The sequence below is a fragment of the Chiloscyllium plagiosum genome, unplaced genomic scaffold, assembly GCF_037043375.1.
Source record: "Chiloscyllium plagiosum isolate Xiang-an unplaced genomic scaffold, Cpla_swu_hap1 HiC_scaffold_19, whole genome shotgun sequence".
NCBI lineage: Eukaryota > Metazoa > Chordata > Chondrichthyes > Orectolobiformes > Hemiscylliidae > Chiloscyllium > Chiloscyllium plagiosum.
In genome coordinates, this window is record NW_028270157.1 from 51,690,139 (window position 1) to 51,713,364 (window position 23,226).

Below are 23,226 nucleotides of genomic sequence, written 5' to 3' on the forward strand. Positions count from 1 at the left end.
AAGCAAATCAATGAAATGCTTAAACAATGCTTCTGCAGTCTAGATCACCCTGGAGAAACCTTGTTTTTGTGCAAGTAAAATTGTGGTTAACAAACTTAAGAGTTTTTGAGTAAGTAATACACAAAGTGGATAAAGAACGATCTGGTATATATGGTGTCCTTGGATTTCCAAAAGCCATTTGAAAAGGTGCTACATCAAAGAGTGCTACACAAGAACATATGGTTTACAGGATAATGTTTTGGTATGGATAAAGGATTGGCTAGGAAGCAGAGAGTAATGATAAATTGGTCATTTTTTCAGTTTGAGCTGAAAATGTGTTGCTGGAAAAGCGCAGCAGGTCAGGCAGCATCCAAGGAACAGGAGAATTGACGTTTCGGGCATAAGCCCTTCTTCAGGAAGGGCTTATGCCCGAAACGTCAATTCTCCTGTTCCTTGGATGCTGCCTGACCTGCTGCGCTTTTCCAGCAACACATTTTCAGCTCTGATCTCCAGCATCCGCAGCCCTTACTTTCCCATTTTTTCAGTTTGACAGGCTGGAACTAGTAGAGTACCAGACGGCTCAGTGTTGCGGCCTCAGCTATTTAGAATCAATATCACTGATATAGATGCAGGGGCTGAATGTCTTGTTGCTAAATTTGCTGATGATACCAAGATAAATAGGAAAGTCAGTTGTCAAGTAGAGGTGGAGAGCCTGCAAATTGATATATATAGATTGAGTGTGAGTGGGCAAGAAATTTGGGAAATGTGAACTTGTCCAATTTCGCAGGAAGTTTAGAAAAGCACCATCTTATTTAAATAAAGAGAGATTGTAGCAGGATCTGATGGTATAGAGAGATCTGGGTGACCTGGTAAATGAATCATAAAAATTTTGTTTGCAGATTCAGCAAATTATTAAAAAGGTAAATGGAATGCAATATTTATTGTAAGGAAATGGTTTATTAAAGTATTGAATTTTACTGCAGCTATACAGGACCTTGGCAAGACAAAATCTGGACTAGTATGTGCATATTTGATCTCCTTCGCTTAAAACAAAATACAAAATTGCATTGGAGGCAGTTCAGAGAAGGTTCACGTGACTCATTCCTGCGATGACGAGGTTATTGGATGAAGAAAGATTGGAAAGGAGATGCTGGACTTATTGGTGTTTAGAAGAACAAGAGATGACCTTATTTAAACACACAAAATCCTGAAAAGACTTGATAGGATATAGGAGGGTGTTTCCTCTTGTGAGAGAGACTACAACTAGCGGACACAGTTCAAAAATAAGAACTCTCCTTTTAACATAGTGATGACCTTTTGTTTATTCCGAGGGAACTGTTAGTGTGTGGAATTCTCCTCCCCAGAACATAACAGTAGCTCTGATGTTGAATGCATTCAGAGCAGTGTTAAATTTTTGATTGTTAAGGGTAATGGAGGGCTGACAGGAAAGTTGGGTTAAGACCACAATGAGATCAGTTATGATCTTATTGCATGCTGGAACAGGCTTGAAAAGCTGAATGTCCTAATGTTTCAATGCTCTCTGAAGATTATATGTCATGGTGCAATGGTCTGCTGCTTATTGTAAAATCTTATCACAATGATGACAAAGCCATGGCATATGGCAAACAGCTGAGAAGGAGCAAGAGCCGGCAACCAATATATCTCCTTTCTAGAAGGACTGTTTGTGATCAATGCATCCAACTATTGCAAGCTCAATTGCCTAGTCACCAACAGCCCTATCCCTTACCTGACCTCTGCTACTGACTGTCACAGCATGTGACTAATGGGAAACTAAAATTAAAGGCACCACATTCCAAATGTATTTAAGAAAGAAAATCATTAAAAATTCTATACAAAAGTAAACTAGACATACCTATGCATGCATTTGGTGTCTGTCATTCATGTATCTTTGTCTATCCAAGCATTCCAGTGCAGTGCCATCCTAGTGAATATAGCATAGCTGGTGAGAGGCCACAGAGGGTTTTACAAGAGAACCTTGACTGATTCTGTGGACTACATTATTTTGGTGTGGAGATGTTGGACTGGAGTGAACAACGTCAGAAGTCACATGACACCAGGTTATAGTCCAACAGATCTATTTAAAATTACCTGATGAAGCACTCCAAAACCTTGTGATTTTAGTGTCACTAATGTCTGTGTGGAAGCTGTCTTGACCATGTCAATCATTTCAGTGCAGTTTATGGGGTTTTGTACAAGTTCGTTTGTAAACTGATTTTATCTCACAATAATCCAGAAGTATAGAGTTAGAGTATAAGTTGTAAATATATGTTGTGTATGGTTTAGAACCCTTATTTTACCTGTCCAATATACTTAGTTAGTCATTATTGCTTATGTGCATTTTGCTCAAATTTGTATATTAAAGATTATCCTGCTGCTTATTTTCTTACTCTTGATTCTTCCAGTATTCTATTCTTTAAATGATCATAACAAATATCTGGCTTGTCCAATATTCCTGTAATTGGGATCATAATAGTGTGCATACCTATCTGCCCTCTCTGTAGGCAACTCCATTGACATCTTCAACTACATTCTCTGCAGAACTCATCTAATGTCTCATCATTTAGCAAGCCATCTAAATGTTCTAGATACTGCAAAGGCCGTGGGTCCTCTCAGCAACACTGTGCCACTGCTCACTGGGGTAGTGACCTAGAAATCAAGCCCTGCAATTCTTGGAGTTGTCACATAAGTTAAAGGTTTTAAAAAGTACACAAAATTCCCCAATTTACTGTCTTTTAGACCCAGGTTTACAGAAAGCATGGACTAGGTTTCTGTATTTCATAAAAACTTTTACCTACTACAAGTAAATAGACATGTAGCTCCACTAATTGAAACTCTATCCCTTATAAGCTCCCCTTTACACATACAGAAGGACAGAGAAAGCAGTTCAGCGGTCCTTGTTCACAGGAGTTGCTGAGATGATTCTTTTGGTTTTTGGGCTGGTCAGGATGCTATTTTTCAAGTCCTTCTCCAAAAACTTCCACTGGTTTGCAAAAATCACAGAGTGGCTGGTTCACTTATGCAAGGTCTCTGGCTTATTAGTTAAAATTCACAGCTTTCCAACAACTGCTGGAGGTAAAATAAACTGGTTTTCTTGAAGTTTAAAGTGCCTTATGCTGCTAACTAAGTGGCTAATAGAGAGGGAACTCCTAAACTGCTGGTGGTCTGAAGGTTCTCTGTGTCTTGTTCACAGACCCAAGCTCTTTAGTTCCCTGAAGAATGAAACACATAATTGTTGGCAGGCAGAAGTTTTTTTCATTTTTAATTGGTAACTGGTCTACAAGCCAGTCTGTTACTTGTTGCCAACCAAAGTTCCTTTTGTACACAACCCTTCAGCTCAAGTTCATCTGCAACCATTGCAATAACCCACTGTGAACCCAGTGTTCACAATCAGCAACAAGTAATTTGCTTTCGAACCATGCAGCAGTTCTTGCAATCCTTGTCTTTGAAACTGTGTTTTTCTCAACTCAGTCCACAATAAAAAAAATTGCTTTACAAGATTTTTACTCCAGCATTAGCTTCACTCCAAGCCAGGCTGTGCCAGTACAATACTCATATCTACCCAACTGTATGGAAAATTGCCCATAAGTGTCCAATGTCCATCAAAGAACAGAAAAATTCAAACTAGCTTTTTACCACTCCATCTCACTGTCAATCATCAGTAAAATGACAGAAGAGGTTGTCAGCATGGCTATCAAGTAGGGGATTCCTGAAGAAGGGCCTGTGCCCGAAACGTCGAATCTCCTGTTCCCTGGATGCTGCCTGACCTGCTGTGCTGTTCCAGCAATAAAGTTTCAACTTTGATCTCCAGCATCTGCAGACCTCACTTTCTCCTATCAAGTAGGGGAGTTGTCTTGGTGGTAATTTCACTGGACTGGTAAATTGAGAAGCCTAGGTTAATGTTCTTGGGTCATGGATTCAAAACCCATCACAGAGGCTGGTTGAATTTAAATTCAGTTAATAAAATGTGGAATTCAGAATTAGTCTCAGTAATGGTGGCGTCAACAACTACTATTAATTGTTGTTAAAACCTATCAGGTTCACTAACATCCTTCAGGCATGGAAATCTGCTATTGTTACCTGGCTTTTAAACTCACAGCAATGTGGTTAACTCCTAATTACCTTTGAAATGGCTCAATAAGCCACTTACGTAATTGCACGTTATGGACGGGCAACAAATGCCCACATTTCATCTTTTTTATTTGAAAATCTGTTCTCTAACAAGGTTTAGTTCCAATCCCATCACAGCCACTCTTTTCCTGATTATACTAAAGACTTGATGCAAGCATGCAGAAAAGAGCTGAACTCCAGAGATGTGATGACATGAAAATGAGTGCTCCTGACATCAAAGAGCTCAGGGCAGTGTCTTTGGCCCAAGTATATTCAGGTGCTTCATCAATGACGTTCCATCCATCATAAGGTCAGAGACGGCAATGTTCACTGATGACTGCACAATTTTCTGCACTGTTTGCAACTTCTCAGACAGTAAAGCAGTCCGTGCCCATGTGCAGCAAGATCTAAATGATGTCCAGGTTTGGTCTGATAAGTGGTGAAAAGTATTTGTGCTATACAGTTGTCAGGCAATGGCTATTTCCAACATGAGAGAATCTAAACATCACAATTGATATTCAATAGCATTACTATTGCTGAATCTGCAACTATCAACATCCTTGTGGGGTTGCCATTGACCAGAAACTGGACTAGCCCAGCCACATAAATACTATGGCTACAAGAACAGGTTGGAATAGAGACGAGGAATTCTGCAGCAAATAACTCAACTGACATCTCAATAAGCCACATGTCAGGAATGATTAAATGCCCTTACTACAGTAAAATATGACCCAATAAATGGAGGGCTGTATTTGCCGATAAATATAAAAGGTACATTTTTTAGCACATTGATTAACACATTGACATTAATTTCCTGTCTGAAATAATATATATAATCATTAAATTGTTAAGCTGCAAGTGATGTGGCAAGTGACTAATGTAAATTGCAGTGATCTATGACTTCCAAGAATTGGTTGAGGTATGTTAATGTTGATAAATTGAATGCATTGTGCTGTTTTGACTGAGCCATTTAAATTTGATTGTGATGGCAGAGATAGAGATGTTTCAGTTAAAACAAGACACTAAGAAGATACTTTGACATAATATACAATGAGATACACAGAAATAAACAAATGCAACATTTGATTAATTCTGCATACTATTTTCAAATCACTTAGATTGGAGATGAATGTCCAGTCTTCCAATGGAAAGCCAGTAGGCAGTGCTCTCCACGATTAAAAACAAGACGATAAAATTCTCTTCTATTGTGAAATAATTGAATACCTATTAAGAACAGGATATTTACTGAAATGAGTCACTTAATTTACAATTTGTTTTAGTTTGGACATCACAGATCCTTTTGATTATGGAAGTGTAATTTGAACAGAAGATACTGATAGATTATGTGAAATAATGAATACTTGGAAGTGACTTGTCAGCTGAGTTATAATTAAGAATTAAAGCTTTTTTATCCGTCACAACTCATTTTAGGCTCCTCTGTCAGATTTTTTTTGTGTTCGCAGTGCATTGTTGACATTTGCATGGAATTTCAAGATTTTCTGTCCAGTAATGTGTAAAAATCTTAATGGCGTGTGTCCATGTTTCCAAATGGGAGCATCATCCATTGGGAGACATTTTAGAAGTGCAATTTCATATAATCTGTGCAAGTTTCTTTTAGCCATTATCTGAATTCTTTTAACTACATAATTTTCACAAAATACTACTCCTTAAAGCATTTATTTTTGAAGCTTAACCTTAATGGAAATTTGTGTTGTAAAGAAGAAAGAAAAATGAAATGTGCAGATTTTTTGGAGTGACTTGAGTGCAGTTTGGATTAAATATTCAACTTTGATGTTACATTATTGCTGAATGGTCCAGATGTTCTTGGCTTTCATCTGCAACAGTGATTTAAGCCTTAAGCAACACTACCATTAATAATGTATACGGTTAATCCAACACATCAGTGAACATCAGATACAACAAAGAGTCTACCTGCCATGCTGCATTTAATCCCTTGTTCTATTCAAACCTGATAAATCATTTAAAATAGATTATTCCACCTTGAAATTCATGCATCACTTTAACTTTTCAATTTGTTCCAACAATGCAAATGTATTTTTTTTAAAAACTAATCTAGTATGTTTCCACATTTTACTCCTAATACAAATTAAATATGGACATTTTTCATATCCATAGTTATTTTTCCCATGTTTAGCTAAAAATTTTTGATTTAATTTCATCTTCACGATTTGCAAGGTACAGTTGTGACTCTGAGTTTATCCTTTAATAAATAATTAAATTGTTGTTCAGGTATTCAAACATTCTGATACAATTCACCAGCTGCATGCCTCACGTCCATTTAGAAAGATCCACTCTAACTCTTAATTGTTTGAATCCCTTCAGTGTGGAAACAGGCACTTAGGGCCAACAAGTCCACACCGACCCTCCAAAGAGTAACCAACCCAGACACATTCCCCTACCCCATTATCTGATATTGACTCCTGACTGATGCACCTAACCTATACATCCCTGAACACTATGGGAAATATAGCGTGGCCATAGCTCAGTAGTTAGCACTGCTGCCTCACAGCATCAGGGACAAGAGTTCGATTCCTGCCTTGGGTGACTGTCTGTGTGGAGTTTGCACATTCTCCCTGTGTCTGTGTGGGTTTCCTCCCACAATCCAAAGATGAGCAGGTCAGGTGAATTGGCTGTGCTAAATTGTCCATAGCATTCAGGGTAAATGTTGGGAATGGGTCTGCGTGGGTTACTCTTCGGAGGGTTGGTGTGGACTTGTTGGGCTGAAGGGCCTGTTTCCATACTGTAGCTAAGCTAATCTAATCTTAAACATTTAGATGCTTACCCGTCTATTGCCATTCTGCACCAGTTTACCATTAGCGAGTTTGTGTCTTGTTTACTCTAGTCTTGTGCCAAATTATGGAGCACAATTGATGTGAACAAGCTTCAGTCCAAACTTTGTCTCCATGTGAGGCGTGGCAAATTTGAGAAAGAAGTCCATACACGTACAAAAACAGAGACTGGGTCATGACTTGGGTGGTAAAGTTTACTCTTTGCTGATACTGAAAATTGAAGTGTTTTTTTAAAATTGGAACACTTTTACGATGAAGTTGAGGTTTAAGTTGACTTCCCTTTTTTTAAAAAAAAGTAGACTTTGGTAAAAAAATTCCAGAAGGTTCAACTGAAAAATGTTAGTCTTTGATAGAAAAATAAATCAAAATTTCATAAAATCTAAAGTTGTGAGAAGTGATATTTCAAAGTCGAAGTCATAATAAGATAACTCCTTTGGGATGCTGCCAGATTTGGGGTAATAGGGAATGACAAGGGTTTCAGAGGAATAATTTTAAAAGAAGTACATTTACTTTGATGTGAACTGCATGGATCCGTCATTAATCAGATGTGTGGGTCTTTTGGACCCCAGCAGAACTACTTTGAAAGATTAAAGGAGATATACTTTGACCACCTACACTTCGCCAGAAATGTTTCCTTTATTAGCATTATACTTGAAATGCCAATTACTTTGGACAAGTTGAAAAATAACTTTGTATTACAATAAATTGAAAGAAACCTAGAGAGTAAGAGATTTGTGAATAATCTGTAATACACCTTTGAAATAAATTCAGTACCCCATCACTAAATCACCCTTTATTTACACTTGGAAAGTCATTGACTCTGGCACAGCCTTGTCAGAGTCAGCACCCAGAGCATCAGAATCTCTGACACTCCTCCTTTTATTTGTCAGCCAGGCTTCCTTGATTTCGATTGTTAATCTCGTCCAGTCAGGAACTCATATTCTGAGGTCCAGCAGGCTGATCTTATTACAATCACTACATCCCTCCCCATCTGAGACTGAGGACATAGGAGGGTCCTTTTTCTTGGAAAGCCTCCTGAGATGTTTTAGCACTGTATCAGGTTCCGCCAGCCAATGTCCAATATGGGTAGCATGTAACACATGAGAGCTTACCTATTGTGCCAGGACTGATTTAAAGGAAATTCACTTTCTTCTTCTGTCAGCAAAGGCGTCAGTGCAGCTACATCGAATCATAGAATCCCAACACTGCAGAAAGAGTCCATCACATCTGTACTGACCGGCTGATAAGCTTCCCATCCAGACCCAGGCCCTCACCCTATCCATATATCCCCACTTTCACCATGGCTATTCCACCAAGCCTGCACACATTCCCAGACAGTATGGACCAATTTAGTATTACCATTCCAGCAGAAGTGTAGTGGACAGCAAAAGTTACAACGGGATTTTGATCACATGGGCCAATGGGCTGAGGAGTGGCAGATGGAGTTTAATTTAGATAAATATGAGGTGCTGCATTTCGGAAAGGCAAATCAAAGCAGGACTTATAACTTAATGGTAAGATCCTGGGGAGTGTTGCTGAACAAAGAGACCTTGGAGTGCAGGTTCATAGTTTTTTGAAAGTGGAGTCACAGGTAGATAGGATAGTGAAGAAGGCATTTGGTATGCTTGCCTTTATTGGCCAGCGCATTAATATAGGAGTTGGGTGGTCATGTCGTGGCTGTACAAGACATTGACTAGGCCATTTTTGGAATACTGCAATTCTGATCTCCTGCTATAGGAAGGATGTTGTGAAACTTGAAAGGGTTCTGAAAAGATTTACAAGAATGTTGTCAAGGTTAGAGAGTTTGAACTATAGGGAGAGGCTGAAGAAGCTGGGGCTGTTTTCCCTGCAACGTCTGAGGCTGAGGGGTGACCTTATAGAGGTTTATAAAATCATGAGGGACATGGATAGGTAAAGAGACATGGTCTTTTCCTGGGGTGGGGGTGTCCAAAACTAGAAGGCATAGGTTTAAGGTGAGAGGGGAAAGATTTAAAAGAGACCTAAGGGGTAACCTTTTCGTGCAGAGGTTAGTGCGTGTGCAGAGAATGACCTGCCAGAGGACCTGGTGGAGGCTGTTACAATTACAATATTTAAAAGAAGTCTGGATGGGTATATGAATAGGAAGGGTCTAGAGGCATATGGGACAAAATTTGTTTCAGATATCTGGTCAGCATGGATCCAAGGGTCTGTTTCTGCACTTTATATCTCAATGACCTGAACTACTTTGCAGTGTGGGAGGAAATTGGAGCACCCAGAGGAAACCCAAATAAACATGGGGAGAATGTGCAAACTCCAAACAGACAGTTACCCAAGACTGAAATTGAACCTGGGTCCCTGGTGCCTTGAGGCAACAGTGCTAACCACTGAGCCACCGTACCACCTGCAATGGGGACCATTAGTACAATTAATGACTTGAATAACTTTGCGCAAATCTTAATTTCCCTTTAAGGGCCCATTGAAGGAAAATCTGTTCAACTTCTTTGTAAATAAGTATGACCTTTGATTGCACTTACTTTGTATTTCCTATTAAAATTTTCTTGCAGAAGACTACAGAGGGAAATCTTAGCAATTACTAAGTACTTGCTAATGGGTCCTAGAGTCAAGTAATTCCCCACCAAACTTGAATTTAAACTTTTTGGGAAATAAAATAAACTCAAAGATAATCAAATCAGTTGTAGTATTTTACAATTTTATTGTAAATCAAAAACCTCAAATTATGTTCATCTTTCATCTTGATAGAGGAAATATGCGATACCAGGGTTCTGTCATGTCCATCTCAGAATTAGAAGTCTCAACAACATTTGATGGAGAGGGCGAATGCATGGGTTCTGGCAGCTGCTGGCGGTAATTTTTGTCCTTGTTGCCACTCTGTGCACTGCCCTATCAACACAAAGCCATGTCTGCATCCAAGCCTGGCCACCACATATAACTTATTGCCATCATCTTCATCTTGAAGATACCTGGATCACTGTGGTGGAGTTCAGCTAGGTTTCAATTCTGGTTTCCCCATCACCATCAATCGTTTCAGTTTTGCCAGGGCTGGATCTTTCTAAATCCAAAATCTGATATCATTAGCTGTGACTGCAAATGTGTCCAAAAGATTTAAAACCATTACAGACTCTTCCAGTAGTGGTATCTACCAATGGGAGGCAGCCCAATGCATCCATATTCGCTGCTTGGTCTCCCCTTTGGAGTTCGAACTTGTAATTATAGGCACTTATTATTAGAGCCGAAAGCTGAATTTGGCCTGAAACTATGGGTGCCACTACCTTGTCGCTTTAAGCAGACCCAGTGGTCCATTGTTGTCACACATTTTCATCCATAAAGGTATAGGCAGAACTTCCTAATTCCAAATATGACCATTAACGCTTCTTTCTCTATCTGGGCATATATATGCTTTGCATTAGCCAAAGACCTGGATGCATACGCCATTGAGTGGTCCTCTCCATTGGGCCACCTATTAGCTTATAGCACCCTGATGCCATACAGGGAGGCATCGCATGTCAATACCAGATTTTGCTTGGGATTATAGTGTACCAACATCTCAGACGATGATGGTGTTTCTTCACTTCATTGAAAGTTTTGGCTTGGCTACATGGCCATTTCAAAGGCTAATACTTTTTATTTAGGATTTGATGCAAAAGTACCAGGAGGAAGGCTAGGTTATGTATGAATTTTCTGTGATAATTTATTAGCCCAAGAAATGACCTAAGCTCGTAGATGGATGTGGGAACCAGAGCACCTTTGATTGCCCCCATTTTATCTTCCAATGTGTAAAACCCAGTCTTGTTGACTCTAGTAAACTTGGGAGGCCTGGAACATACACTTTTCCCTTGGATGTTTTCCTAAGGCAGGGATACGCATATGTCTAGATTGTCTAATTGTTCCTTATTAGTCTTTCCTATTATTAATATGTCACCTAAATAAATGGCAACCTGAGGTAGACCTTGCAAAATGTTCTCCATCATCCACTGAAAAAATTGAACAGGCTGCTGTTATCCCAAATGGCACTCTCATATATTGGTACAAACCCTTGTGGGTATTAATTGTAGCATACTTCAGGAATCCTCATGTAAGTGCATTTGCAAATACGTGTGGCTCATTTCCAGCTTTGTGAATGCCAGCTTGGCATAAAAATCCTCTATCTGAAGGATTGTGTACTTTATCCAGCTGCAAAATATGATTTAGATTTACTGTTTGTTTAAAATCCCTACAAAGGTGAACCACCCGTCAGGCTTTAAAATCGGTATAACCGCTGCTGCCCATTCCATAAATTGGACCGGTTTGATGATTCCTTCACTTCCCACCTTCTGATTTCTACCTCTATTTCAAATGATACTAGACAGGTCTTGCGAAATCAGTTGCTTCCTGGTTAGCATGCAAGGTGGCCTTAGCCCCTCTGATAGTTCCCGAGATCTTCCTGAAAGACTTTTGGGGTATTTTGTTAGGACTTCACTCAGGCTGCTATTTTCTAATTGAAAAATGTGGAGCCAATCTAGGTGAATCTCCCTCAACCAATTTTGCCCCGTCAAGCTTGGGCCTGAGCCCTTTATAATTAGTGGTAACTGAACCAGCTGCTTCTTATTAGAGCTAGAACCGAAGATGTACCCATAATCCCTGGTTTCCAGCCTGGCTGAGGTCTGAAGCAAATTTAAGGGTTGGAGTCCAGAGTGAATTTTGGTAAAGACCGGTTCTGCAATCACTTACACAGCTGCCTTTGTTTTGGGGTTTTGCTATGGGGTGATCTAGAGTTCTTCTGTTCAGAAAATGTCCTAACTGAGTCTATGCAGTTACATTTACTCAAGTGATGTTTCCCAAGTCCATTCGAACTGGTGAGGATGTCCAATTCCATTGGAAAACCCTGGAATTCATAAGCTCCACCTGCTGCATTTTCTAACGACAAAGCTTTTGTATTGCCTGTATGAAATCCAGTTGGGCTATAGCTAATAAGTGCTTTTGCATGGTCATATTGTTAATCCCAATGTCTCTCAGTATCTCACTTAGGGTTAAAACAAAATCACATGTCTCTGCCAGTTGTCTGACCTTGTCAAAAATTACGATATGGATTCCCCTGGTTCTCAAACTGCTGAGTAAATTATCTCAGAATTAGAGGAGGCTTGGGGGTCATAATGTTCCTTAGCTAAATTCATCAACGCTTGAAAGGTTTTAGTATCTGGTGTCTCAGGGATAGATAAGTTGGGCTGAATGACCTTCTGCGCTGTAACTCTTTGTGTTTCTCAGACTGAACAGGCAGATATGAAAATTATATGTTTTTTTAATGCTGAGATAGATAGATAGATAGATTGATGATCTGTAGGGGAATCAAGATTTATAGGAAAAGAGCATGATCGTGGATCAGGCATGATCCTGTTGAATGGCTCAAGGGGTTGAACAGCCTATTTTTGTTGTTATTTCTTGTGGTCTCATCCTCCATTGGAAAGTCGTATTGAATTGCTTTGTAAATATGAACAGATAAACAGCCATTAAACAGATTTGAAAATAATAATATTTTATTAACTTTGACATTTATTTTATGTTTTTAAAATTATTTACCTGAATGACTGTGAGTATTTTTTGTTATGTGTTATGATGTATGATCTAAAAGTGCAGGCATATATAGTTCTAAAACTAGTTTATGTTGAAACATTTATTATACAACTGTGCAGTGCATAATAGATTTATGTTAAATGGCTTCATGATAAGTGCAAAAGTTTTGATTTATGTTCAAGGCCTTAAATCTATTCATGGACTATTGCTGGCCTCCTGTCTGATCAACTCAGTGTTTCAAAAAACAAACCACTATTGTATTATGGTATTTGAGAGCAAGTAAAACCTATAATGTAGCAATGAGAATATAAATTATGCAAACTATCGTACTTGAGAAATCTTTGTTAAAGTATTAAATCATCAAGTTTAATATAACAATTCCATGTGTCAGCACAATGACCACACAACATGTAACAGAGAAATTGTAGCCCAGTTTTCCAAATCATCACCAAAGAAATATGCTGACTGAAGAATCTGTCTCCTCTCAAATGCACTGACTCTCAACTCACTACTCTTGTCCTCTTATTCAACTTAAACTGCATTCCACAAAGGTACTCCTAAAACAAAACTACTGTTTCATTCAAAGTACTTACAATGCAAAATTTAATTCATTGCAATATAAAAAGGTGTCTGTAACTTTAACCAAAAGCTCATTAACTGTGGTTATCCCATTTTCTTAATTAAAATTGACATTACCATATGCTCATCCTTGAGATCTGAGAAGAATACCCCAAATATTTCAATGTAAGAAGGTATCATACATTTTGTCAAAATGCAATTTTAATAAAGATATCAAACAGCTTTGCGAAACATGGGAATAATATATCCAAAACTTATGATAAGTGTGACTTTGCAATGCATCAATTCCATTTCAATTCTGATGTCTTACTATCTTGGAACACTGTCCAGAATATATTCTGTATAATGTAACAATTGAATAAAAATGAACAAGTACCAGAATTGGGGATTAAAATAATCCAAGATTTTGCATTATGCCACCAGATTTTGCATTATGGCACCAGATTTACAAGAAACAATATTGTGACTTTAGCTGAATAATGAAAAGGAATGTTGCATTTATTGTATAAAACAGATGTTATGAGTTTCTTAAGCATGGTGTGCACTCCCTTGTTTAATTTTTAGGATAGTAAGTGGAAGGCATGGCTGTTTGATAAGTAACTCTAACCAATCAAATCATGTACACAGTAATTTCACATCAAATCACAGTCGTGAGGTGGTACACCTTTGTAAGGTTTCTCCAACCATCTGTCTGTTATTTTATGTAACCTTCAGCCTTAAATTAATGATGGCTTGCTAGACCTAGGCAGGAAAACTGTTTTTGTAGGATTATGGCCAACACTGACATACAGAAAACCTTCCTGATCTGTGTCCTTTTTCTGACAAAAGCGACCAAGATAAGTTTCTACTATGAGCTTTTTTCTTTGTTTCTTTAACATACAAAAGGAGGGGAATAACAGTATTTGATACAAATTTTTAATGTGAGATTAGAAACGGGGATTAAGCCAGCAAATAATGGATCCTGACGAGAAAGTAACAGAGAGAAGCTAGTGGCATGAACATTTGCAAGGAGGCTGATCATAGAGGAGAATTTCTGTTTCAGTTGTGAGGACTGCTTTCATCAAAGTGGGAATTATTGTTTGACAGGTTCTGTTAAATGATTTTATTTTGACATTTTTAAAATGCCAGTCAGAGAGATTTAGTCTAACTCCCTTTCACTAGAGAAGAAGATATTCTGATATGCAAAATAAATTTTTAGCTTCCTGAAATACTGAAAGCACAAGTCAAATTGTTTTTTGTTGATTTATTAAACAAACATGCAAAAGAACCTCGAAGCAAAAATAATAGTTCTGTGGATGTGAATTGCAAATTTAATTAAGTGATGCTGATTTTTGATAATGTACAAAGATGAGTAAATATATGAATTAAAATTTAAAATTTTAGGCAAGGCAATATTATTTTCTATTAAAGAATATATAGCAAATCTGATAAACAGATGGCCTGGAGTATCCACAAAGTGAACTTTTTCAGCGATTTTCCCAAAATTAATCAAACGAGCACAAAATATCAAATATCTGCACAATATGTCCAAGGCAAGTCAAAGTTTTGTAGTCTATCGTGTTATTTTAACAAACTTATAATAGAAGCTGGGACCACCAAAAAAATCTCTGGGAATATCCACAAATTCCACTATTTGTGTACAATGACATGAGAATGTCTTAAGTGGAAACTTGGCAAAAAGAATCATAAAATTGGGCAATTTGCAATCACAAATTACACACAAAGCAAAAACTCTTAGCTTCTGTTGAAATGTTATTATTGTGCTACTTACAAATGATATTTTCATCATAGATGTGGGTCTTAAGGCTCCATTTTCAAACAGAAGAAAAACCTTAGCAAGCACATTTGCAGAAAGACTGTACCCCTTTAACATGCACAGTTGGTACAATAGAGAGGAAGTTTTCAGTGCCCTGTTCCTCTGTCTATTGACCTCCAACTCTCATTTGTTTATGAGAGAAGGGACTTTTTTGTTATAAATTTATGAATATAAAAATTAGTATTTTATGGAGCATAGTAGATCTCAGTTCACCATAGTTTGTAGCTAAGAGACAAATTAACATATACTTCCCTCTACCAGTCTCAGGTAGCTTATGTGGCTTGAAATGAATGTGGAGGAATGGGGGAGGTACTTTGAAGAGATTTGTTCTGCATCAGTTTCACACACCTTTTAATCATCAAATCAAATATATCCTTGTCTTATGTGGTGGGGGGATCACTCTGCTGCAGATTAGTGAAGGCATCCCTCCCACCACAAAAAGGCAACCTCATAATTTGCTATTAATTTGTTAAGATAGTGTTTAATTTCTTTAGATTTAGAGGTATGGAATAGTTTCAATATTGCCTTGAACAAAGATAATAATGAAAACAGCATAACTTTTTAACTTTACCAATTCCATGATAAACCAACTGAGCAGGTAGAACAATGCATGGATACTGGTGAATTAAACACCAGCAGTGGCATTGCAGATATTTCAGTAAAGTGGTGCAGAATTATTATATTTAATAGCACTAGGTATTTTTAATAATAGTTTATGTGCATTGATTTCTAACATTGTTTAAATTAATGACCTCTGGCATTAAGTGTTACTTTTATTTTCCTTATGCTTTTAGGAAACTTGTCAGCAAGAGGTCAAGCAAAAGTTTCAAGAGCAAAGAGCAGTACAGGTTGGCATTTTTAACAATCAACATGATATTGTTCCATTTCTCTTTTTCATGAATCCAACCATTGTTTGTAGTATCCTGTATTTGGTGATACATGAATAACAAGAACTTAGTTCTCTTTGACCACCACCAGTGCTAATTTTTGATTGTGACAGGATTTAAATGGAGGCGGTTGAATTGTATCTGAACGGAGAGAAAGTGAGGTCTGCAGATGCTGGAGATCAAAGTTGAAACTTTATTGCTGGAACAGCACAGCAGGTCAGGCAGCATCCAAGGAACAGGAGATTCGACGTTTCGGGCACAGGTCCTTCTTCAGGAATGAGCAGAGAGTGTTCAGCAGGAGAAGATAAAAGGTAGGGAGGAGGGACTTGGAGGAGGGGCGTTGGAAATGTGATAGGTGGAAAGAGGTCAAGGTGAGGGTGATAGGTCGGAGTAGGATGGAGGCGGAGAGGTCAAGAAGAAGACTGCAGGTCAGGAAGGCGGTGCCGGGCTGGAGGGATTCGGCTGAGATAAGGTGGGGGGAGGGGGGATGAAGAAACTGGTGAAGTCCAAGTTCATCCCCTGTGGTTGGAGGGTTCCCAGTCGGAAGATAAGACGCTCCTCCTCCGACCGTCGCGTTGTTGTGGTTTGGCGGTGGATGAGTCCAATGACCTGCATATCCTCGGTGGAGTGGGAGGGGGAGTTGAAATGCTGTGCTACAGGGTGGTTGGGTTGGTTCGTCCGGGTGGCCCAGAGGTGCTCTCTGAATCGCTCCGCAAGTAGGCGGCCTGTCTCCCCAATAAAGAGGAGGCCACACCGGCTGCAGCGGATGCAGTAGATGATGTGGGTGGAGGTGCAGGTGAATCTGTGGCGGATATGGAAGTTTCCTTTGGGGCCTTGGAGAGAAGTGAGGGGGGAGGCATGGGCGCAAGTGTTGCACCTCCTGCGGTTGCAAGGGAAGGTGCCGGGAGTGGAGGTTGGGTCGGTGGAGGGTGTGGATCTGACAAGGGAGTCGCGGAGGGAGTGGTCTCTACGGAAAGCTGATAGGGGAGGGGAGGGAAATATATCCTTGGTGCTGGGGTCTGTTTGGAGGTGGCGGAAGTGACGGCGGATGATGCGCTGTACATGGAGATTAGTGGGGTGGTAGGTGAGGACCAGTGGGGTTCTGTCCAACCGCTACCAGGACAGAACCGCCTACTTGCGGAGCGATTCAGAGAGCACCTCTGGGCCACCCGGACGAACCAACCCAACCACCCTGTAGCACAGCATTTCAACTCCCCCTCCCACTCCACCGAGGATATGCAGGTCATTGGACTCATCCACCGCCAAACCACAACAACGCGACGGTCGGAGGAGGAGCGTCTTATCTTCCGACTGGGAACCCTCCAACCACAGGGGATGAACTTGGACTTCACCAGTTTCTTCATCCCCCCTCCCCCCACCTTATCTCAGCCGAATCCCTCCAGCCCGGCACCGCCTTCCTGACCTGCAGTCTTCTTCTTGACCTCTCCGCCTCCATCCTACTCCGACCTATCACCCTCACCTTGACCTCTTTCCACCTATCACATTTCCAACGCCCCTCCTCCAAGTCCCTCCTCCCTACCTTTTATCTTCTCCTGCTGAACACTCTCTGCTCATTCCTGAAGAAGGGCCTGTGCCCGAAACGTCGAATCTCCTGTTCCCTGGATGCTGCCTGACCTGCTGTGCTGTTCCAGCAATAAAGTTTCAACTTGTATCTGAACGGTCCTCACATCGGTCTCTGCAAAATGTCTCCACCTCCATTTCTTCCCATTCTTGATTAGTATGTTTTATCCTTTTCCTTTCAACCTCTAGATACTTAGATTAGATTAGATTACTTACAGTGTGGAAACAGGCCCTTCGGCCCAACAAGTCCACACCGCCCCGCCGAAGCACAACCCACCCATACCCCTACATCTACCCCTTACCTAACACTATGTGCAATTTAGCATGACCAATTCACCTGACCTGCACATCTTTGGACTGTGGGAGGAAACCGGAGCACCCGGAGGAAACCCACGCAGACACGGGGAGAAGGTGCAAACTCCACACAGTCTGAGGCGGGAATGATACTGTGTACCCTTTACTACTGCAGACAACTCAACTCCAGGTTTTTCTAGTCCTGTTCTTATATTGGCACTAGGAGGAATCCAACCTTTCTCTCACTGCATTTTTGCATTCCTATCTACTAACACATTTAGTCTAGTAACTCAAGGACTGAACATATACTATGCTATGGAGTTAAATGGTGCATATTTAAAATTGGGAGACCTGACCAATTCAAATAATGCTGTTGTTGAAGTGAGATCAGAAATACTTCCTTTACATTTTTTTTCACTAAGGAGGCATGGTAGTTTAACCTTTCAAAGAGATGATTAGAATCCACTTGTTTAAAGTGGGCAGTTGAGATCCAGCATTAGGAAAATATAGGAGTGAAATAAATGAGTGTTGCAGTAAACAAATCCAGTTAAAATGCAACTGCACTTTTAGGAGTGAAAATACTTTAAAATAGATCACTTTTGTAAGCAAATGTGAGTAACTCTCACTCAACAGATTTAAATTTTTCCATGTTATTATCGAGAGGTACGTATTGTTGAGTGTTTCAGCAAAGTTCAGTAGTTTGGTAAAAGTTGCCTGTTTTTGTTACTCTAGAGATAATGGCTAAGATTTTGCTGCAAATGTAATGGTGAGACAAACAGCAGCTTAGGGTAACCACATAAATGCAGGTTAAACAAGGAAATCCAGAAGTTGCAGTTTATAAAACAAAATATGATTCTGTTTAGGTTTTGTTTCTTTCATCTTTGTTCCTTAATTCCATTTATATGTCCCAAACTTACTTTTACTTCTGATCCAATGATTTAAAAGTTACATTTCCTGTTCTTTTAAAACAAAGCTTCCTCCTGTATAGTCTGTTTTTCTCAATGAGGATTCTTCTCCCTGCTGCTTGACATGCTCCTGGAGAGGCCATTATACTGATTACGTTTTTGATTAGTATAAATGCCCAATGATAAGCTGCCAGACATGTTTTTATGACTTGTTTTTAATCAAGGAAATGCAATATTAAATGCTGCATTCTGACAAAGTATTAATGTTAGCATTCTAATTATGATATACAGATTGGTATCATTATGGTTGTCACATCTTTATTGTGGTGGTTATGACACTAATGCATATGTACTCTTATCAATAGAGTCATAGAGTTATACAGCACGGAAACACAGACCCTTCAGTCCAACAAGTCCGTCTGACCAGATATCCTAAACTGATCAGATTCCATTTGCCAGTATTTGGCCTGTAGTCCTCGACCCTTTCTATTCATATACACATCCCGATGCCTTTTAAATGTCGTAATTGAACCCACCTCTGACGCAGCTCATTCCATACAGGCACCACCCTTTCTGTGGAAAAGTTGCTCTTCAGGTCCCTTTCAAATCTTTCCCCTCTCAACTTAACCTGTGCCCTCTAGTTTGGATTCCCCTACCTTGGGAAAAAGACTTCGGCTATTCACCCTATCCATGCCCTTATGATTTTATAAACCTGTACAAGGTCACCCTTCAGCCTCCAATGCTCCAGGGAAAAATGCCCCAACCTATTCAGCCTTTCCCTGTAACTCAAATCCTCCAAATCTGCAACATCCTTCTAAATCTTTCCTATCGCAGGGAGACCAGAACTGAACACTGTTCTAAAAGTGGCCTTACCAATGTCCTATACAGCTGCAACATGAAATCTTAATTTCTACACTCAATACACTGACTAGTGATGGCAAATGTGCCAAACGCCTTTTGTCACCCTGTCTGTGACTCAAATTTCAGGAGCTATGTACCTGAAACCCTAAGTCTCTTTGTTCAGTGACACTCCCCACAGCCCTACCATTAACTGGTATTAGTTCTGCTCTGGTTTGCCTTACCAAAATGCAACACCTCATATTTATCTAAATTAAATTCCATCTCCTCAATTATTTGTTTTGAACTGACCAAAATAAGAAACTATTTTCGTGTGGATTGCACTTTCAGATTTTGGTTTCCTTTTTTTGTTCCCTTCTATGCAGGTACATATATTGAAGGCTGTTATTTTTCCTCCTTGGATGTTGCAGCAGAATATTACTGTCCTTTGGGATGAGGTAGTAGGTTGTATAGTTTTAGGGTTACACCCTTCCGGTCAGATAACTATACAATCTACTGTCTTTCCTGAGGTGGCTGTCAAAACTACGATGGATCATTTGAAAACTACACAATTGTTTTAGTGATCTGGATTTTGAATTACAGCTGGTTCCGCTTTAATGTGTATTGCTTCAACACGAATTGGGTTTAATGCAATTGAAGAATTTAGACCGCTACTTGTAAAAGGTGAACCTTCCTTACCTGTATTGACTCTAACACAATTTTGGTCCCATTAGTAAAAATGGAGTAGCTATTGCACCATTTTGTTATAATACGAAATTGCATGAGAACAGAGCTATCATGTTATATCAGAACCGACTGTATTTTGAAAATAAAAAATGACTTAAGTTCTCCTACCAAGCAAAGATCTTATGAAGTATGATTTAGTGAATCTTGCTTTTTTTTTGGTTTTTAGGCAATTGTTTGATGATGGATGTGGAAATTAGTAATAAATTACTAATAATTAGCGAACTAGCAATGTACTCATATGATCTATGTGTATTAAAAAACTAGAGATTAATATTTCCAGAATTTGATATATCTGCATGTTAATCCTATAATTATCAACACTTCTCTGATTCTTCGTAATTGAAAATATGAATGAAATCTTCATTAGCATTTGAATCCAGACTAATACCTAATCATGCCTAATAATATAACTAGTAAAGGTCGGTTGCTCATATTTTGGTTCCTAAGTGTAAGTAATTTGTTTTACAAACATACCTATTCTGAAGCCAGGTGAGGGAAAAAAAATGCTCCTCTGGAGTCCTACACTCCTGAGAGCTGCTGCTAGATTATGATCACCCCACTCATGTTTTCCCTCCTCTCCACAGAAATCAGGTGAGGCAAATTTTCATCCTTCAGTTACGTTCTTAATACTGATTTCACAGGATGGCAACTACCAGTCATAGAATCATAGAGACGTACAGAATCTTCAGTCCAACTCAATTATGCCGACCAGATATCCTAAATTAATCTAGTCCCATTTGTCAGCACTTGGCCCAAATCCTTTTAAACCCTTCCTATTTATATACCCATCCAGATGTCTTGTAGATGTTGTAATTGTACCAGCCTCCACCACTTCCTCTGGTCGCTCATTCCATACACACACTACCCTCTGCGTGAAAAAGTTGCTCCTCAGGTCCCTTTTAAATCTTACCCCCCCCCCCCCCCCCCCCACCACTCTAAACCTATGCCCTCTTGTTCTGCACTTTCCCACCCCAAGGAAAAGATCTTCTCTATTTACCCTATCCATGCCCCTCACGATTTTATACACCTCTATAAGGTCACCCCTCACCCTCTGATGCTCCAGGGAAAATAGCAATGTTTTCTTAAATGTTACATGTAAAATACAATACAACTTGTTCATTTACAATACGTTTGGCTTCAAGCATCACTGAATCAGCGAAGGCAATATCTCAATGTTCTGCCAGAGTGAGGTAGTAGGTTGTGTAGTTTCAGGGTAGTGATTTTGCCCCATCAGAAGATAACTATACAACCTACTGCCTTCCCTGAAGAGCAGTATGATGACCTGCAACCTAACTTTGGAAAACAAACAAAATGGACTATGCAACAATGAAGAACACAATTTCTGACTCTTCAAAAGCAGTGGTAAGTTTCAGGAAACAATTTTATTTGATAAATTCTGTTTTTTTAATGTAGACAGGTAGCAGTTGCTTATTTTGTTCATGAATCTGAGAGTAATACTTGGTAATTGGGCGTTAGTGTGGTTCATCCAGTGTGAAATGCCAAAGGCTTATTACCTTTCTTTTCTTTGTTCATGAGATCTGGCATCACTGGCTAGGGTCAGCATCAATTGCCTTTTCCATTACCCTGGAGAAGATGGTAGTGAGATGCTTTCCTAAATTACTGCAGTCCTTGGTTGTAGGGTCATTCACAATGCTGTTAGGGAGGGAGTTCCATGGTATTAGCCCAGTGACTGTGAAGGGAAAGTGACATAGTTACAAGTCAGGATGGTGTGGGCCTGGAAGGGAACTCACAATTCATGGTGGTGTTCCCAGGCATGTGCTGCCCTTGTCCTTCTAAGTGGAAGTGATCACAAGTTTGGAAGGTGCTGTCAGAGGAGATTTGGTGAATTACAGTGCATTTTGTAGATGACACACACCATTGTCATTGTGGAACAGTATTGAAGGTGTCACATCAGATGCCAATAAAGTGGGCTGCTTTGTGATCGTGTAAGCTTTTTTTTAAAAAAAAGTCTTTTTGGAGCTGCAATCATCCAGACAAATTGAAAGTATTCCATTACACACCCGATTTATGTCTTGGAAGTGGACAGGCATTGGGGTTACTGGACATTAGTTACACACTGCAGAATGCCTAGCCTCTGACTTCCTCTTGTAGCCACACTATTTATGCAGTTAGTATAGTTCAGTCTCTTATCAATGGTTACCCCAGGACATTCAAGCAGATTGAATGAAATCTGAAGAAAAATCAAAAATTGAAATCTCTTTTCAAATGTAGACTTTATTTTGTGAACAGCACTGAAAAATATTGTCATACTTGTATGTAACCTTAATAAATGTACTGTTTAATATAATGGTGTAGATTTCACAGTCGGCAAGAAAGTAAGAGTACTCATCACCTACTTTGATGGTATCAATCCTACAAAAGAAGATGTAATATGTTGAAGCTACTATTTCAGCAATGATCCACTCAAGGTGAAACCATGATTGTGTCTCATGGATGCATCATATGAATTTGCCACAGAAAAGACAAAAAGCAACAAACCTAACAGCTATCTTATTCTATTTTACAGATATTTACTTGATTCCAACATCTGAGAATTTTAAATAGGTATTTAAACTAGAATTGCCTCCTGTAATCTCTGTTGAAATTGAGAAAGATCACTCTGCATGGTGCTGATATTGAACATTTGTTGAAATTAAACAGTTTTATTTCAATTTATACTTATTTAATTTAGAGGAGAAATTCTCTTAAACCTGTGCTTGTCAAGAATAGTAAGCAGAAGTAAATTCATCATAAATGGTCTGTGTAGTATTTCTTTTGGCTGTCTTTCTTTTACGTATCACATTCAAATGATAAATAAATATGTATTGTTCAAAAATGTTTTTAGTTTTTTTTAAAATGTGTGTCATTAATGAAGATAAATAAATGAAGGATGCTACTGGATCAATTATTAGCACACTGAGCAATTGATGTTAATAGCATGATATTCTTATATATTGTTTGAGTTGATTTGATCTTTTGAAGTTAAAAAATCACAAAACACCAGGTTATAGTCCAACAGGTTTATTTGGAAGCACTAGCTTTTGGAGCACTGCTCCTTCATCATGTGGTTGTGGAGTATAAGATCATAAGACACAGAATTTATAGTACAAGTTTAC

General features: G+C 39.1%; 1 protein-coding gene and 1 long non-coding RNA gene across 37 annotated transcripts in view; one reads left to right on the forward strand and one right to left on the reverse strand.

Moving 5' to 3' along the window:
• Positions 1–2,516, reverse strand: part of LOC148146780 (uncharacterized) — a 65,662-nt gene extending 63,146 nt beyond the window's left edge. The window contains exon 1 of the long non-coding RNA XR_015760477.1: positions 1,853–2,516. This is a non-coding gene — a long non-coding RNA (uncharacterized LOC148146780). The remainder of the gene's footprint in view (positions 1–1,852) is intronic.
• Positions 1–23,011, forward strand: part of LOC122546905 (uncharacterized) — a 459,670-nt gene extending 436,659 nt beyond the window's left edge. For 18 of the 36 annotated variants that reach the window (XR_015760453.1, XR_015760454.1, XR_015760459.1 and 15 more), the window contains 4 exons: positions 15,654–15,707; positions 21,253–21,472; positions 22,427–22,539; positions 22,638–23,011. Coding sequence is in view for 11 of the 36 variants with exons in the window: in XM_087997353.1 (XP_087853479.1) it covers positions 15,654–15,707; positions 19,750–19,944 (249 nt within the window). In the remaining 25 variants the exon portion in view is untranslated. Of the gene's footprint in view, positions 1–15,653; positions 15,708–19,749; positions 20,328–21,056 lie in introns of those variants that run through there. The other 18 variants (XR_015760473.1, XM_087997358.1, XM_087997355.1 and 15 more) reach the window with 6 other exon arrangements.
• The last annotated feature ends 215 nt before the right edge of the window (positions 23,012–23,226 follow it).